We start from the raw sequence: 19,481 nt of genomic DNA, 5'->3' as shown, positions 1-19,481 counted from the left end.
TGATATGAAGTAGTAAAATTTAATGTAGGAAGATTTAAAATAATCATGTTCATTAAGATATGATCAGCAATTGGTGGAGCATAAATTTATTACTTTGTAATCTTAGAAGTATGCATTATTATTTCTAAATTCAGGACTTTCCATAATTACAGCATTTTTTTCCCCAAGAATGAGAAATGACATGTGAAGCTAGTTGCTTTTATCTTTCTTGCAGATTGCTCTAAATGTTGCAGGAAAAGGCGACAGTTTGGCATCATGGGATGGTATTTTAGACTTGCCAGAACAGAATGCTATTCACAAAGATTGTCTTGAGTTTATTGGTAAGTTTAATAATTGTTTTCAAACAGTGAAAATTTTGAAAATAATATTTTGAGGTAGAGGAATTACTCTCTTAGAATCATCCTGTTATAATTTGGGATATGTTGTGTTTGTGAAGGGCTAGTAAATAGTTTTAGAACTTCTCTTTTGAAATTCTTATGAAGTAATGTCTAGTATTTTTAAGAGAGTCCAATTTTTAGTGGGTTTTTTTTAAATTATATGTTCAGTTCTTTACAGTTTTAAAATTCTTTTAGTGGGTTTTTTTTTAATTATATGTTCAGTTCTTTACAGTTTTTTGGGTAAAGATCTGTATGATTGTATATCATCTCCACATTAAAAAGGTCTGTGTTCCCAAAGTTTATCTATCATTGGTAATGATCTGCTATAAAAAAACTATTGTAAGTCATGGGTGAAAGGTTTCTAATGACTCCACAAGGTCTTTTTCAACATTAAATGAATTTAGTTTATATTTTTAAATTCATCTACAGCCTTTGGTGTCTTTCTGTTTCTCTTTTCATCACATTTTAGTTAAGTTTTGATTAGATAAGCTTTTGTGTACTAACCACAGCAGTAACATTATTGCTGGTGTGTGCAAAGGAAAGGGAAGTTGGTGGTAGAGAATGAATCACCGTCCCTGACAGAGCTATAGAGGCAGCTGTCCCTCATGGGGTAGATGATAATCTGTTGTTTAGAAAAAACCTTTTTGCTTTTGAGGGATATGGGTTAAGCCTATGTTTCCTACCTCTCTACTTCAGATTATCCATTCTTAACGTTTAACATATATATAGGTCAAATATTATTACGTTGAGTTAATAAATATTGAATATTTAGTAAATACTAGATAAGTAAAAGGAAACGTGTGCTTTCATGTAGTTTTATTTTGTCCTTTTCATGCTCCAGATACACTAAGATAGTATCATATGTTTGTAAACAAGTGTTATGTGCAATAATGGAGTCTCTAACAGACCCTTGGTAACTTAATTTTGACACTTATTTTCTAGAACAGCTTTCAGTGCCAGAAGAGAAGGCAACAGAATTACTTTTGGATATTGAATCTGTAATTACCTTTTACTGTAAATCACGTAATATTAAATACAGCACGTCCCTTAGCTGGATACATCTGCTGAAGCCATTGGTGCATCTTCAACTGCCACGCAGCGATTTATACAACTGCTTTTATGCTATCATGAATAAGTACATTCCCAGGTAAAATATGGTTTAGTTATTATAGTTTTAAGAATGAATAAAGGTCTAGTTTGCTTTGAACTATAGTTGTTAGATTTACTTTGGTGGTAAAGTAAGAGGCTAAAATAATTTTTAGGATTGTTTGAGTCTTAATGGTTATTTGACTTTATTTTTGTGGTTATAGATTTTAAAGGATTCTTCAGTTAAGAATTTATGCTTGTAGAGTTTATGCCAATTTTTTCATAGTATCCCTATTTTAATTTCTTTCCTTATAAAATAAAAATAGCATTATAATGTCTACATGGAAAGTAAAATTTTTGGAGTGCTTCCTTAAGTGAGGTGCTGGCATTACAGCTTGGAATGTAATCTTAGATATGCAGGTGTTGAATGAGTAATTAGAAGTGTGCTGTGTGTTAGGAAGGTGAAATATAGAATGCTATGGGAATTTTTTTTTTCAGTGGGAGGGGCAGAGGAAGAGGGAGAGAATCTTAAGCAGGCTCCATGCCCAGTGTGGAGCCCGACACAGGGCTTGATCTCAACAACCCTGAGATTATGACGTGAGCTGAATTCAAGAGTTGGGCACTTAACTGACTGGGCCACCCAGGTGCCCCTAGAATGCTATGGGAATATTTGATGAGGGTGACCTGACTTGCTCTGGAGGTCAGAGATGGCTTTCCTGGGCAAGTGACACTTATGCTGAGAATAGATAGGTAGATGTTTACATGGTTGTAGTAGTGGTGGTGAGGGCAGGGAGGGTGGGGAGGGAGTACAGGAGCTGCATTCATGAGGCCAGAAAGAATTCTTGTACTTCCCAGTGGTATGGGTGAGGTAGTCAGGATTTCAGAGCCAAAAGGAACTTTTGACATGATCTAGACCAGTGGATTGGCTACACAGTGAACCTTGGATGCGCATTGGAATCATTGAGGGAGCTCTGAAGAGTCCTGATGCTTGTTTGTGTACCTGATTATCAGATCTCTTAGGAGGGCACCCAGGCATCATTGTTTTTTCAGAGCTTTTCAGTTGACTACAGTATGTAGCCAAAGTAGAGATCTGTTCTGGAGCTTAGTGGTTAAATGACTACCATTTTTTACTGCTTCCTGTAATACACATTATACTAAGTGCAGGTGCTTTTTTTTCTCATTTCAACAATAGCCACTAAAGGGTAGATATCCCTGATTTACAACTACAAAAACTGAGGCAAGGAAAGAGAGATTAAAGACCTACTGAGGATTACGCTTCTGGTGTATGTTTGAGTCAAGATTTGAACCTAAGTTTAGATGGACACCTGTGCTTTAACGAATGCAGTTCTTCACCCTAGCTGCTTGTTAGAATCAGCTGAAGAACTTTTTCTTTAATAGTTCAAGATATTATTAGTGTGTACGTTTAGTGTGTACGATTCATTGGTTTTTAGTATAGTCACAGAGTTGTGCCACCATAACCACAATAGTTTTTAGAACATTTTCATCACTCCAAAAAGGAATCCTGTCCCCGTTAGCAGTCAGCTCTCCATTTTCCCCCAACTAGTGGTTCCCTAGGCAACCACTAATCTTTCTGTCTCTGGATTTGCGTGCATTGCCTGCATGCACCACATTTTATTTACTTACTCAGCAGTTAATGGACATTTGGATTATTTTCACTTTTTGGCTCTTATGAATAATGCTGCTGTGAACTTTTGTGTACAAGTTTTTGTGTGGACATGTATTTCATTTCTCTTGGTATGTACGGAGAAGTGGAATTGCTGAATTATATGGTGACTGTATGTTCGTTCAGCCGTTCGAGGAATTGCCAGTCTTTTCCACAACTGTATCATTTTACATTCCCACCAGTAGTGAATGAAGATCCCAGTTTTTCCACATCCTGTCAACATTTAAAAAAAATTATTGTAGCTAAACTAATGAGTGTGAATTGGTATCTGTTTATGGTTCTGCTTTGCATTTCCCTGACAGTGATGTTCAGCACCTTTCATGCACTCATTGGCAGTTTGTATATCTTCTTTCGGGAAATGTCTGTCTGTTTAGCCGAAGAACATTTAAAACATGTGGGTCCTTGAAGTATCAACTATGAATAGACGAGATAGAGCCTAGGCATATTTTTTAAAAACTCCCCAGGTGTTCTCATGAAGCAAGGTAGAGAACCTCTGTGCTACCTTGAAGCCATGGTGCTTCATGTAAGTAAAACAGACCCAGAGATGCCAAGAGACAGGCCTACTATGGTCATGGTAGAGCTGAGATTGGAATTTATATTTGTGAGTCATACTGAGTCTCAGCTGCTTATATTTTAGCTTATATATTTACCACCATTCAGTGTAACAGAGCTAGTGATAGCAAGGAACATGATGTTCAACTTTTTCTCTAAAGGACATTGGTGGTGGTAGGTAGTAGTAGTGGGGGAGAGGAATTTACATTCAACTGTGTAACACAGGGTCTTGTTAGGTTCCTCCAGTTACTTTCTATGAATTTCACCTGTAATATAGCACTCCAGCAAGTGTCAGTGTTAATGCCCCTGGATAGAACACAGCCCACAAAATGCTGCTAGAACTCCATTGTAATGTATCTTCTTATTACAGAGTTAATATAAGTTGGGTAGAATCCTGTCAAGCACAGTGCCTTGCAGTAATAGTATACAGCTATTAAATGAATAGATGCTGTTGCAGTGGCTGACTCCCTGAGAGGTCCTGTTAGGGACACAAACTAGGCAATTGTTTCTACATTTTTATGTCCCTGCACAATTTACTGTTTGTTTCTGTGTTTTGCCTTAGCAGTCAGTTGCCTTGCATTTATAGAATGGGGAGAATATTCAGACAAAGGAGGAGGTAGTCTTGCCATTTTGAATCCAGTTCTGTCTCTGGGCATCTGAATTAACAACCTAGGGCTTTCTCTACAAAACTTCCCTGTCACTTACCTTATCAAAAAATGGTAGATAGAGGTTCGTACCAAATCCTGGCATTCATCTCAGATCTTGGTTTTGTAGAAATTATTTTTCAGTATTTCCACTTAAATAGCATTTGACAGCATTCTTTATCAGAGTGCTTTTATGTCAAAACTGTGACATTCATTTCTCTTTTTTTTTAATAGATTTTATTTATTTATTTGACACAGAGAGAGACAGCCAGCGAGAGAGGGAACACAAGCAGGTGAAGTGGTAGAGGAAGAAGCAGGCTCCCAGCGGAGGAGCCTGATGTGGGGCTCGATCCTAGGACCCTGGGATCACGCCCTGAGCCGAAGGCAGATGCTTAACGACTGACCCACCCAGGCGCCCCGATCATTAGCTTTTTCACATGAAGCCTTTTACTTTATTTCAATTTCTTTACAGTTTGTTTTTTTAGAGACTGTATCCATACCAAAATACTGCTTGTTGAAATACCAAATTATATATAGTGAAGAGTGTGGCATGATAGTTTAATACAGTTTCTGCGTAGAGGTCTTAGCTGACTTCTTAGCTATGTGACCTTGGGTGAGCTACTTGCCCACAACTAAGCCTCAGTTTTCTCATCCGTAAAATGAGGGAAAAAATAGTAACTATTTCATAGGGTTGCTTGTAAAGATAAAATTAGGTAACTTTGTAGAGTGCCTGTTACAGTGTTTGGCACATGATATTTTCTCAATAAATACTGACTTTTATTGAGGTGGCCTGTACTTTGAGCTGTTTACATTTTTATTGATTCATTGAGACACAAGGGAAGAAGGAAAGAAGTAGTACACTTGCTCCATAAAGTGTTTTGTACCTCTTGGAGTTCATTCTGAGCACTAGTTCCCAGGCCACTTCAACAGCTTCTAAGGCTCTGGTCCAGTATTTTGTTCATCTGTGGCCCTTTCACACTTTTACCTTTGTTAAAGGACATCCCTACTTGAGTATGTTAACTGTGGAGCTAACCTGAAGCCTTTCTAGGAGTTTCTTCTTATTTGGTAGGGAAAAAGAGGGCTGGACTTCTTTGGAACTCTATAGATATCCTTTTGGGATCCAGAACTTGTCAGTAACCTAAATGGTCCTGCTGTTTTCAGTGGTCCCTGCAGTCCTTTCATTTGAGTGCTACCTGGGTTTACCTGGAGAGAATCTCCCTAGAGTTGGCTGTAGACCTGCTGTTTTCTACAAACTTTTTGTCAGACAGGTGTATTAGGTGTTGTGAACCTGGTTGTATCAGATAGGCTTGTTATGAATGCTGTGGTGTTCAGGTGTTTTGTGGCGGGGGAAGGTAAGTATTCCAGGGGGACTGGTTACTAATATGACCATTTCTGACCCATTAATGCAAAAACCTTGCTTCTCTTGTCTTTTAGGGATTGTTCTCTGAAGGGAAGACCATTTCATCTTTTCCGATTACTCATCCAATACCATGAGCCTGAGCTTTGTTCTTTTCTTGATACAAAGAAAATTACTCCAGACTCCTATGCACTCAACTGGGTAATAAAGTGAAAGTAGGAACACTTAATGAAAAATAGCTTTCTATAAAACTTTAGTTAGGTTTTTTCTTTTCCCAAGGAAGAGAAAGAAAAGTACTAAATTATAGACCATTACTACTTAAACCAAAGGAATAAAATTTGGGGAACTTCAAAAATTGGTTTTTTAGCTCTTGACTGTTCACATTATTTAAAATGAAGTTTAGACATTTGTTGTTTTATATATATCTCATATATATTACATATGTATGTGCTATATATATAATATATGTGAGATATCTGTATATAATATGTGCAAATATATGCATGTAATATATGTAAATACGTGATATGTATTGGTTCACTTTAAAACTTTGATTAAATTGTTGATGGTGTGTATAAGAATTAATATCTAATCATAAGGAGAACATCTCAAGATTGTCAAATGATCAGTAGAAAAGAATATAAAGTACATCTCAGCTCTGTTATTCTATATTTATATTTTCAGTGGAAAGTTTTATTATTCTAGGTCGGTGGTTTTCAGACCTTTTGGTGTCAGGACCTCTAATACTCAGTATCTATTGAGGATCCACAGTTTATATGGATTATGTTGGTTAGAAATTGAAACTAAGAAATTTAATAATTCATTTAGAAGCCTATTTTTCTAATGCACAGCCCAATTCATTTAAATAGCTTATTTTTCTAATGCAAAATAACTATTTTCCAAAAGAAAATTAGAGAATAGTGACATTGTTTTATATTTTTGTGAATCTATTTGGCTAGATCACAGATAGGTGGATTCTCATATCTGCTTCTTTATTTAGTCTGTTATGATACTACAGTTCATGTAGCCTTTGGGAAAGTACTGTTCATTTGTGAGAGAATGAGTATGAAAAAGGCAATTAAAGTTTACATATCATTATGAAAATAGTTTTGACCTCATGGACTCCCCTGTAAATACTCTTGGGGACTTCTAGGGCTCCTTAGACTACGCTTTGAGAACTTCTCTTCTAGATTAACTTGAAGATTTTTCTAAAACAGTGATTGGGTGCTAGAAGAATGTATATTCAGAAATTAAACATTTTCCTTGATCATGTCTTAACCGAAATTTTCTTCAGAAAGGATTCCTTTCTGCCACTTATTAACTGTGTGATTTAAGACACTTAGCCACTGAGCATCAATTTCTTTATCTGTAAAATGGGAATAATAATAATAATAATAATAATACCTATCTCAGAGGGTGATGGGATAAGTAAACAATCAAGAAATGGTACTTAGAGAATTCTAACTGGTTTCGGCTCTGGCATATTAAATCTCAAACTGGAGTAGCCTACTTTTTAGTTCTCAGCCACAATCTTGTCACTTTGAATTAAAATAATAAAATACCTGTAAAATTATACTTATCTCTTGCTCTCTTTTTTTTTTTTTTTTTTTTTTTTAAGAGAGAGTTAGTGGGCTTGTGTGTGTGCAGGCAGGGGCAGGAAAGGCAGAGGGACAAGGAGAGAATCTTAAGCAGGCTCTGTGCCCAGTTTGGAGCCCGATGTGGGGCTGGCTCAATCTCACAATCCTTAGATCATGACTTGAGCTTAAATCAAGAGTCAGACACTGAACCGACTAAGCCACCTAGGAGCCCCTACCTGTAAAATTATGGTTTCTCTGAGATACATATGTTGCCATTCAATGTACTTATTTGTGTTAAAGTAAAAAACTATTTCTTTTATGCATTCTGATATCTAATGGAGGTCTCTCCTGTCACTTCTGCCATTTCTGTTGCCAGATCTCTGATTCAGTCCTCAGTGCTGGTAGCAGATTTTAACTAAGTACTAAAACAACTGTTCTGTCTTCAGTGCCCCAAATAGTTTGTTCTTGCTACTAGTATCTTGTCTATGGAATGGAGTCTTTTTTTTTTTTTTTAAATCATGAGATGAAACAGTTAAAGCTAATTCCTGAACCTTGAGAACCTGTAACTGTGAGCAATGCAGTGATAGTTGTAGTTTGGCTACACGAGTTTAATGAGGACCATATATTGTGATTGTTTGTATTTACATCTTTGGTATTTGTAATGGTATTCTTATTTGTAATAGTAATTTTAAAAACAATAAAAAACATTAGTACGGTTATATACTTTAAAAACTTTGTGGTCAAGTGTAACGGCAGTTAGCTGGCTGTGGAATAATATCAGGTCATTTTTCTAGTGCAAATACCACCACTCACCATCTCTGTGAGCTTGGGAAGATTATTTAATACCAGTCTGTTTCCTCACCTATAAACTGGGGAGAAAAATGTCAACTTTGAAGACCTGTTATGAGAATATTTAAAATAAGTGATAGCTAATAAAGAATATGAGACAGTAGTTTAGTATTGAAATGTGCACTAATGTATATGTTTCCATTAGCCTTTAAAAATGTTTTAAATTTAAACCTCTAGATGGAATTGTTTCTGTATCTAATGAAAATTGAATACTTCAAAAATATCACTGCGTTTATGCAATTTAAAACACAGGCTCTAGAGAAGCTTAAACAACTCTTTTATTTGAAATAGAAAACCATAGGGCTCCTGAAACATTGAGGGATATAAATTTGTCTCATCTATTTCAAATGATGGACAAGTAAGCTTTGGCAGCAGTTCACCATTATACTGTCATTAAAACTTTTCTCTGTGTTCTTAAATTACCATGTTTGATCCTTTATAGTTACCTTATAAGTACCATAATAATTATGCTAGTTACCCTTTTAGTGGTAGTTATGCTAGTTATTATGCTATGGCAGATAAGTGCTAGTTACTTTAGATACTCTAGGTTAATTCTCTCTCTCTTCCCAACAATGGTAGAAGAAGGGTAGCAGTATTCCTTTTTTTTTTTTTTTTTTAAGAAGTAGAACTGGAACTTTAGAGGTTAAGTAATGTGCCTTAAGTCACACAGCGAATAAGTGGCTTCATTGTGCCTTGAATCCATGTATTCTGCCTTTGCATTACATGCAGTAAAATTAAGCTACACATTAGGTATCAGGTGCAGATAATTTGATGTAATGTTACTTACACATATGCTTTCATACTTTTAAAAGAACAGGTCATTTCCAGTGGTTTATGTCTCATTTCATTTCCTGATTACAGCTTGGAAGCCTTTTTGCATGTTACTGTTCCATTGAAGTCACTCAGGCAATGTGGGATGGATATCTACAACAAGCAGATCCATTTTTTATTTATTTCTTAATGTTAATAATCCTTGTTAATGCAAAGTAAGTATCAAGTTGCTTAGATTTTTTGCCTTTGTATTCTCAGGATGCTTTGTTAATATTTAACTCAAATTCATGTGTTTCTCTTTTACAGAGAAGTTATTTTAGCACAGGAGTCAGACAGCAAAGAAGAAGTTATCCGTAAGTATCACTTACTGTAGAGAAAATATTTCAAGTCACTTTATTTTCTAAAACTCATGTTCTTCATCTATAAATTTAAGAGATTAGTCTATAGAACTCTGAGGTTTCATTCAACTCAGACACACTCTGCAGGTGCAAACCTTAAGGACTGTTTTCCTTCAGTTTTGCCATCCTCATTCATTTCTTCCATGTTTTTTCACTCTTTCAATTCCTTTTCATATACTGTTACTTTGGTGTCATTGTTCATATCACATTCCCTCCTCTCTCTCCCCTCTTCCCTTCCTTCTTCCTTAATTTACCTTTGAGTATTGAGATTTCATAATTATTTCCATTGTGGAAATTTGGTTCTTTGGGGTTCTCCCCATTCTAGCACTCACACAGATTAAGTTGCTTCCTCTCTATATTGCCTGCCACTTTGTACTTTTTATATTATAGTGTTTATCTTGCTACATTATAATGATTTATTTTTACATTTCTCACATAAAACAGAGTTCCTTAGATCAGGAACTATTTCCTAGTCATTTTTTGTTTCCAGGGGCCCTGGCACTTAGCATGTGTTTGTTAAATAAATCACAGTACTGCCATCAAGGCTAATGAATTTGATTGGATTACCTGAGCCGATCTTTCACTAACAGCAGAATTACATTAATAGTTTCAGCTCTTTGAAGGAGCTCTGCTTCTCCTCAGGTTTTTTTTGAGGGGGGGGGACAGCAAAGCAAGGTTTATTGAGCAATACCAAAGTCATAGTACAAAGTTCCCAAGGAGGGGGGGGGATCCAAGAGGGTTGCCCTCTTTTCAAACAGTTTCAAAGCATTGCTGTTAAGATTCCATTTATGTAGTTTTTATTATGTTGAAGGTAGTCTCTCTTTGATACGTAAATGTTCATGATTGTATTCATCACAATTTTTTAAATGTTCTCGTTATCTGTAATCCTTTTTCAGAGTTCTTGGAAAATACTCCATCCAGTTTGAATCTAGAAGATATAGAAGATCTTTTCTCTCTGGCTCAGTATTATTGCAGTAAAACACCAGCTTCTTTTAGGAAGGTAGAAGACAAGAAATTGCCAGCTTCAGTATTTCACATTTTGTACATTGTTTTATTGTTTATGTTGTGTCCACTTTAGTTAAAATGCTCTAGGTTGTCACTCTTTTCTTTTTATGTGTTGCAGTTTTGTGTGATTTTTCACTGTAAATACTCTCCATAGTAGAGGAACAAATTTAAAAAGATAGTATACAGATACGCTAGGAATTATTTCATTTCTACTCTGATTATTGGTTACTTTTGATCATGAGAAAATTGAGATATTTCTTAAGTTAGTGCTTTCTTTAAAAGTTTCAAAAATCTGATGGAGGATGTATAATTATGCCTCCTTTATCTGGAGTTCAGCTTTGTGCAGTGTTAATGGTGCAGAGCTGTCTCATGAACGAAAAAGGGTCCCTGAGCTGCATAGAGACTTAGAACCTTTCTTAGGTGCTTTCAAGTGAAGGACACCAGATTAGAAACATGAGTGCTGTGAGCTCCTAGAAAGTAAAACTCCAAGAGCAAAAAGTTAATAGTGGAGGAGGCACAGAAGTACCATTTATAAAGTAAATGGGTTCATCTGTGACCTCAGGTGCTTGTGAGAGCATTATTGTCTTTTCTTTCTTTTTTTTAGGCATTCTACAATAATGATTGCTATTTGGTTGTCATGTCACTGAAATATCAAGATGAGGTTAAATTATGTTCAGTGTAAGACGTTTCAGAAGGGAGACAAGAGAAACCTTTTAAAAACATTTCCCCTGAAACTAATTAATTAAAAAAGAGATTTGTTTCTAGGGATTCATTTTAGCTATCTTAATAATTGCCTTATGTAGACCATCTCAGTTCCTAACAATGTCAAACAAGTCAGATGATGGGTAGTGGTTTAGGATGCTGGATGAAAAAGAAGTCATATTCTTTTCAGTCTTTTAAGAGGAACAGTTTTATTCTTCAGACATAGTAAATAATATGCACTAGCAGTTGCTAATTAAATCAGGCTGTAGATCTGTGTATAACATAATTTTTGCCTTATTTTTGTTTTTATTATATAATGTTAAAATGTGAAAAGTTGTAACCATTTTACCTTTCATCATGGTTTATTAAGAATATTTTTTGGAAGAAAGATTAATTTTGTTTTTCTTTGTGGTGTTTTAAAAATTTCTTTTCAAACAGGATAATCACCATCTATTTGGTAGTACTTTGTTGGGAATTAAGGATGATGATGCAGATCTGAGTCAGGCTCTTTGCCTGGCTATCTCGGTGTCAGAGATCCTTCAAGCAAATCAGCTTCAAGGGGTAAATAAAGAAAGCCCACAGTTTGTCAGAGGAATGTCCCTTTTAAATGCAGGGAACCGACATGTCCTCCTTGTTTGTCAGTTCCCACAAAATTAATTTCCTGCAACAATGTAGCTGTTTTGCTTTTTTTGAATGATTAATGTGTTTAATCTATGTGCTCATTTTTAAACTGCCAGCTTGTGTGTTTGTCAATAATTATTCTTAATGATTATTTTTTTAAATTGCCAAATCTTTTTTTATATTTTAACAAAGCAACTCAGTATTGTATAAAGTACTTAAAAAGGTGAATTTGGCATTTAATAGTTAAGTTCTGGGTAATTAGACAGCTAATTGAATTACATGGTCTAATGCCATGGAGCATATAACAAAGGAGAATTGAGGATACACCATAATTTTCTGTCTACTGCTATCTTCATAAAAAGTCTAACGAGCCAGTTTTTTTCAGTATATGTTCTTAATTGTTGGTAGTGCAACAGTTAACCATGGGTATGTGTATTTGGAAGGTTGGGTATATTTCCAAGATGGAAGGAAGAAGAATGGGCATGGAAAGACAGGAGTTTTATAATAGATCTTTTTAAAACAAACATTTCTCATGTTTTTCTTATTAGAACTAGTATTTTTTTTTTAAAGATTTTATTTATTTATTTGAGAGAGAGGGAGAGGGAGCCCAAGCGGGGGAGGGAGAGAGGGAGAATCAGACTCCCCCCGCTGAGCAAGGAGCCTGATATGGAGCCCAATCCCAGAACCCCAAGATCTTGACCTGTACTGAAGGCAGACGCTTAACTGACTGAGCCACCCAGGTGCCCCTTATTAGAACTAGTATTAAAAAACAAATGACCTGTAATCCAGTTTAAAGACCTCTTGTGAATTTCTTCAATTCAAACTAGCATTGCAGAACTTCCTCTCATCCCCAAGATGTTTAGTTCTTACGTGAATTGAATTGCTAGCAACTTGGGCACCTATTTGCAGAAATAGTAACTGTATCTGGATCTGTGTTTATAACTATGTAGTTTTTAAATATATATTTAACATGATACACATGAAAATTTTAAATTCTAATACAGTTTTATAGCCCAAACTGATATTCTGCTGCTACATATTTTAGGACTTTCTAGTCAAGAACAGTATATATAAAGTGTTTCAACTGTTGAAAATGAATATAGTTATTTGAAATTTTGAGATTTTCTTGGTCTCTTCTAATTGGGTCCTCGTAATTCTGTGAGAGCCGTGTTTAGTTTAGTTTAGTTTTGTTTTTAATAGATCTGTTCCCTCTCCTTTGGCTAATTGTAACATTATATTGTGTAAAATGTGACCCTCACGGCAAATTCCAGTAAGTCAAATGTTGTTTTCCTCTTAGGAAGGAGTCCGGTTCTTTGTGGTGGATTGCCGTCCTGCGGAACAGTATAATGCTGGGCATTTATCAACTGCTTTCCACTTAGATTCAGATCTGGTTAGTATAAATGCTAGTTAAAATTTTTTATAAAGTAAGAGAATAAATGGTTTTTTTTTCTTTAGTTCATAAATAAATATACATGTACTAGACTGGGGCCATTTTCTTTCTGCTTAAGGAGGGGTCTCTGAACTTAAAACAGGTTTCCTTTTCACCAGGACACTCTTTGGGTATGATAAAGGATAGATGCAAACAGTTAACTGTGGCTTACTATTGCCTACCATTGTTATGTCAGTAAATTCTAAGCTACTTACTGTGAGTTGTCTGATGTAGCACTTAGCATAGTGCCTTGCATCTGGTAAGTACTCTATAAATATAAGCTCTTATTATAATTGGGTAATTGTTTTAAAACTTTTTAGTATAAGCCTTTTTTTCCATCATGAGCACTTATGCATATAATAAACTAATATTTAGTAAGTAGTATCTGTCACAACACAAGTAGTGCTTGCTTGTTAAAATTGCTATCCAAGAGTCACTTTAATTAAAAGAGTAGATGTGAAGTAAATAATGAAATATTGTCAGAAATATTTAGAGTGGGATAGTCATCATTTAAACCATTTTGGGTTATAAGAGCCTCAGGGATGGGGAAGACAAAGGTAACCCTTTTTGCTGACTATGCAATCTGCCCTTCTTCCCATCTCATCTGAAAAAGGTGATGCTGAGGCCTGAAAAGGTGACAGTGAGAGGTTTAGGTGGTGTTGAGAGGAAGCTTAATGGAAAATAGAGATAAAACAAATCAGACGGTTTTGCGTGCTTTAAGTAAGGAAGGTGATCAAACTTGTTTGCATCCTGAAAGTGAACCCTGAGCCTTTCTCATCCTTGATTTGCCTAGGAGGGGTTAGATGGTTCTTCTTTTATGCTTATTTAAAAATTTGCTCAAGTGATTCATGAATATTTGATTTCTTTCTTCAAAAACTCAAAAGAATATCTCCATAGTTAATTATTACCAACTTGTTTAATCTTCCAGACCTTTTAATGTGTATTTATATATTTCTTGTTTACTTTATTCACTTAACCGTTCACTTGCTTTTTCAGCAAACTGTTTCTTAGAGATTTTTCCACTTAAGTACATTCTTTTTTTTTAATATCCCCACATTTTATCTATGTATTTATTTACTTATCTTTAAGTAAGTTCTACGGCCAACATGGAGCTCAAACTCATGACCCCACGATCAAGAGTTACACCCTAAGTACATTCTTTTTAATGACTATATTGTGAACCATGGTACAGATATACTGTAATTTATTGCCCAGTTGATGTACATTTGGGTTATTTTCAGTTTTCTTGTAGTAAACAATGCTGCAGTTGAGCCTTATACATGTTTTTGAACTTGCACAAATATTTCTGTAAAATAGGCTTCTAAAAGTAGAACCATTGGTTTGAGGGGCGTGAGTATGTAAAACATTACTAGAAATGCCTAATCACCGTTTAAAGAGACTGAACCAGCTTACACATTATAGCTATAGATGTGAGTAATTTTCATACCATTGCGTTGTAGAATATTACCAATTATTTTTTATTTTACAAGAATGATGGGTGAAAAACAGTGGTAATTGTAAGTGATACTGAGCGTCTGTTATTTGTATTTTGTTTTACAAATTGCTTTTCTTTGGTTTATCCATTTTTCTGTTGGATTTTCACTGTGCTTTTTATGTAGCCCTATTAAACAGTTTTAACAGATTTTTGTAGTTATTGGCATATCTTTCATTGAGGGAAAGAAATTAACATTTTTCATCCTTTTATCTCTAGTACCTAGAGTAGTGCTGATAAAAAATGGCTTCTATTTCTGTCTTCTAAGAAATATATCATTTGCCATATAAGTGGAAACTAAAAAAATATACCATGTTTTAATGTATTGTTTTTAGTTATGGACCCTTCCACTCAGTGTTGAACTTTTCTTGTCATGATACCTAATGACACCATAGCTCGTTTAAAAAACAACAAAAGACATTTTTCTCTTAGAATATTTTCTTTGCATATTTAATCTTTCTGTGAATCTTCAACTTTTGTTCTAGTGTATTATAGGTACATTTATATACATTTCTTTTCTCTTATCCCAGAAATTTTATTTATAAGAGCCTTTATTCCTTTGTTCTTATGGTAGCTATTTAAATTTTTTTTTCCGTGGGAGAATATTTCAAATTTGGAAATGTATGTCAGATACCATTTTGCCACATTTTTAGTTTTTAAAAAATTGTCTAGATGCTCCAGAATCCATCTGAGTTCGCACAGTCAGTAAAATCTTTGCTGGAAGCACAAAAGCAGTCCATCGAGTCCGGCTCCATCGCTGGTGGGGAGCACCTCTGTTTTATGGGCAGCGGTAGAGAGGAAGAAGACATGTACATGAACATGGTCCTGGCACACTTTTTACAGGTATGCTGACAAATTATTTCAGCTATTGCTGAAATAATTTATTGCTATCACCTTTAAGAAGTTAATAAATTTAATTGGCCTACTTAAAAAATGCTCTGGTATAAACTATATATTGTAAGGCCGTCACATGGCAAGAATTTGAAATACTGTGAACTTCTTTTTTATAACTCAAGTTCTTGGTGAGGTTTTAGAAATGTTTTCCCTAACTTTTATCATGGAAAATTTTAAACAAATACAAAAGTAGGTAGAATTGAACCCTGAAAACTCTTTATAATGACATAACCACATTATCATTATTAAACTTTATTATAAAAAATCTAACCATTTTCAGGTTTCCCTGATGTTCCCAGGACCCAAAACAAGATGTTGCATTTGGTTGACATCTTTTAAGTCTCTTTTAGTTTATAGTATCCCTTTCCTAATTTTTTCCTTGCAAATTAGTTGGAAAAAACTGGTTACTTTGTCTTATAGAGAGTTTCCCATGTTGTAGATTTTGCTGATTGCATTCACATGGTGTTGTTTATCACGTTCTGTCCCTGGTATTTCCTCTAAATTGGTATTTAGATCTAGAGACTTGGTGGGGGACAGGAAGTCCTGGGTGTTGTGAGCTTTCATCAGGAAGTACATATTGCCCAGATCGATCTCTCTCTCTCTTTTTTAAGATCTTATTTATTTGAGAGAGAGCACCAGCAGGGGGAAGAGCAGAGAGAGAGCGAGAAGCAGACTCCCTGCTGAGCGGGGAGCCTGACATGTGGGGCTCTATCCCAGGACCCTGGGATCGTGACCTGAGCCGAAGGCAGACGCTTAACTAACTCAGCCATCCAGATGCCCTGATATCTCTCTTCTTTATATCTCATTCTTTCTTTGCCATTGTTTATTAGATCTATTAATTTTTATAATAGTTTGTAAAATGGTAACATTCTGTTATTTCTTATTCATAATTAGCTCTAATATTTGTTTTTATATTTCTTTTTTATGAAGGACACAACATATTTTGAAAGCTTTTAAAAACCACTCTAATTATATCCAAAAGTATAATTTAACTGGTTTTGACTTGACTCTTTATTACATTATTGGAACTATAATACAAATAAAATCATAGTCTTGTTAGTAGCTATGAAGTAGTCCCCTTCTTTCCACACAAACACCAGGCCTTACAATATACAAGGTAATATATGTATATCTTTTTGTCAGCTTCCAAAATGTCAAAGAAAAGAAAAGGTCCAGAAATCTAATGTATAACTTTATATTACATTTGTCAATGTTTATAGAACTATGAGAGGTTTTAATTAAATTACATTTTGGAATAATTTAAATTCTGTTTTTTGTTACAGAAAAACAAAGAATATGTGAGCATTGCCAGTGGAGGATTTATGGGTAACGTTTTAATTTATTAATTGCTTTGCCTCTACTTTTCAGAGGAAATTATATCATCAGACCTGATTTGGAGTGACCAAATTAGTTAATGGATAAACACCCTCTTCAGTCATTCTATATTTTCAGAAAAGGCAGGGCAAGCAGGACATATAGATAACAAACATAATAGACAATTGAAATGAGCAAATATTTGATGGAAGATTATTTTAGTAGATATGTTTAATGAGCTTATATTTGTAAAAAGTCGTTTTATGAAGATGCATGAAAAACTGTGTACAAGATTTGTTTTTATGGAGAAGGTGGAATAGATAGGACTGGAAACAAGGGTAGGAGGAATACTTTTCATACTCTTTCCTTTTTTGTTATGTTTTTATTTTATTTTTGAGCTACTTGAAAGTATTAGCTGCTAAAAAAATGTGGGATGGAATGGAATAAAACAAATAAGCTGATGTTTTCAAATCTTCAAACTAATATTTGGTAATCGAGGATAGTAAAACAATTGCCAAAATCTCTGCAGGCAGAGATTTGAGAATTTATGAAGGATTAGGTCAGGGTAAAAAGATTAAAAAGAGCCTGTCTTTTTTACGCATGATGTTATTAAGGGTACAAACTTGTGACTAGTAGATAAATAAGTCCTGGAGTACTGTAAGTATAGTGAACATAGATAACAATATTGTATTATAATAGTCAAACTTGCGAAGAGACTAAATCTTAATTATTGCCACCATAAAAAAGAAATGGTAATTATGTGATGTGATAGAGGTACTGTTGCTGAATTGGAAATCATATTACAATATATGAACCAAACATGTTGTATGCCTTAAATTTATACAGTGTTATAGGTCAAATATATTTCAATTAAGAAATAGTAAAATTAAATTAATATTTGTTGAGTAGTAGAATCATGAGTCTGAATCATGGGAGTCTCATAAAGATTAAGTTCTGACCTAATATAATCTTGTGTTATAACTTAGAATTTTTGATAGATTAGGATCCATTTCCTCTTGGTCTCTGTTGATATTAGCAAGGATTATGATGATTTCCTACATATCATGGCCTGATAACTAACAACCTTTGGGGCTCATACCCAGAGATATCTACAAAAGGGGTTATTTTAGTAAGTAGTATTAAGCCTTAAGCCCCAGTGTGATTTATTAGGAATTTTGACAGCATGATACAGAACTTGGTTATTAAGCTTATTATCAAAAGTATCTGAAAAACAGTCTTTTATAGTCTGGGTTTTAGAAGCTTTTTTCTAATTATGGATTATTTCTTTTTCAAGAATAATCTCTCCATAGCAGTTAATACCTCCTTTACTATGGGGAAGATTAATTAGATGTGTGTGGTAAAACAAAAGTCACCATAGGTTTTCTTTTCATCTTTTATGTCATAAAAATGTTGCTGAGATTATCTCTTAATACTTCAAAGATTCCCTTTCAAAGAGGAAAAAAATCAAGCCTACATATAGTTATTGTCGTCTTTAAGGTCAGTTATGGAAAACTGTAGTTGTACAGAGGGTTTTAGAAGAAGGAGAAGAGGAAGGCTTTCTGTAGCTTACAGTCCTTCATTCCTTTACAGAGGTACAGAAAAAAATAACAGTAATCATCTTCAGATACTCTTTTCATTCAGCTATGACATGTTTATTACATTTCTCTGGTAACAAATCTTTCCAAAGGGGGTTGGTATGTGAACTGTTGTTTTTTTTCCTTCTTGTTTATCTTAAGCGCTGCAGCAGCACCTGGCAGACATTAATGTGGATGGACCAGAAAATGGATATGGCCATTGGATTGCTAGTACCTCAGGCTCAAGGAGCAGTATCAATTCTTCTGTTGATGTAAGTGTATGTGTCAGTACGTCACCAGATTTGGATAAATGCCCAGAAAAGGTGACTGTTAAACCCTCACCGTAACAGAAATGGAGCCAGAATATTTCAAACACTGATAGTGAGGAGTCATATTATTGCAAGGTTAATGTAATGATGGAATAGGCCTGCACATCTATACTAGCCAGGAGTTCTGGAGAGCCACCTGCTGAATTCAGATTTCTCCCTGTCCAGCTGCAGTTTGGTATCATCTAGTGACAATTTTTTGCTTCAGCTTAAATATCAGTGGAGATAATACTGAGCCCTATGACTAGCTGGGATTCCCAAGTGATCTGGTTCTAGGAATCTCCCAATTAGTACAAACCAAAAGAATAGTGAGACTTGTGATCACATTTCCTGCAGACCATGTCTGTACCTCTCCCCACCACAAATTTACATGATTATAACTTCAGTCCACCCATATTTGAGAATGGGCTAGGCAGAAGAAGACAGGAACTGATTGTCAATACCATTATATTTGATTTTTAGTTATAGAGCTGTATGTTACTACTGCAGGGTTTTGGTATAGTGGGTAAATTTACTTTTCACTTTCCTGTGCTTCTTTGGAAATATTTGGGCAATAAGTCTTTTGTGCTCTTTCAAAAATATTTTACGTCAGTTGAATTAGGTGTCATTAAGTCATTTTCTTAACAAGTAGTAGTTCACACCTACCTAATGATCATTCTTTAAAACAGAAATAGAAGGAAACTGCAATACAGATCATGGTTATTACTAGCTTAGGTTTACCAGTCTGACTTACCTTGATGTTCGGGTTTTATCTCCACAATTTATATTCTTCATGATCTCCAGCAGGATCTTTTCAGCATATTCTTCATGATCTCCAGCAGGATCTTTT

The 19,481-nt window shown here is 34.9% G+C and overlaps 1 protein-coding gene across 3 annotated transcripts in view; it reads left to right on the top strand.

Moving 5' to 3' along the window:
- The window catches only part of TBC1D23 (TBC1 domain family member 23), a 54,900-nt gene that overhangs the window by 21,271 nt on the left and 14,148 nt on the right, over positions 1–19,481 (top strand). For 2 of the 3 annotated variants that reach the window (XM_026492094.4, XM_026492102.4), the window contains exons 3-13: positions 215–320; positions 1,320–1,524; positions 5,778–5,901; positions 8,988–9,112; positions 9,204–9,250; positions 10,192–10,295; positions 11,441–11,563; positions 12,921–13,013; positions 15,217–15,387; positions 16,722–16,764; positions 18,489–18,598. In XM_026492094.4, the coding sequence (XP_026347879.1) occupies positions 215–320; positions 1,320–1,524; positions 5,778–5,901; positions 8,988–9,112; positions 9,204–9,250; positions 10,192–10,295; positions 11,441–11,563; positions 12,921–13,013; positions 15,217–15,387; positions 16,722–16,764; positions 18,489–18,598 (1,251 nt within the window). The remainder of the gene's footprint in view (positions 1–214; positions 321–1,319; positions 1,525–5,777; positions 5,902–8,987; positions 9,113–9,203; positions 9,251–10,191; positions 10,296–11,440; positions 11,564–12,920; positions 13,014–15,216; positions 15,388–16,721; positions 16,765–18,488; positions 18,599–19,481) is intronic. The other variant, XM_044381542.3, reaches the window with a different exon arrangement.

The sequence above is a fragment of the Ursus arctos genome, unplaced genomic scaffold, assembly GCF_023065955.2.
Source record: "Ursus arctos isolate Adak ecotype North America unplaced genomic scaffold, UrsArc2.0 scaffold_4, whole genome shotgun sequence".
NCBI lineage: Eukaryota > Metazoa > Chordata > Mammalia > Carnivora > Ursidae > Ursus > Ursus arctos.
The sequence above is the reverse complement of the archived record's forward strand: the minus strand, read 5'-3'. Positions and strand labels throughout refer to the sequence as shown.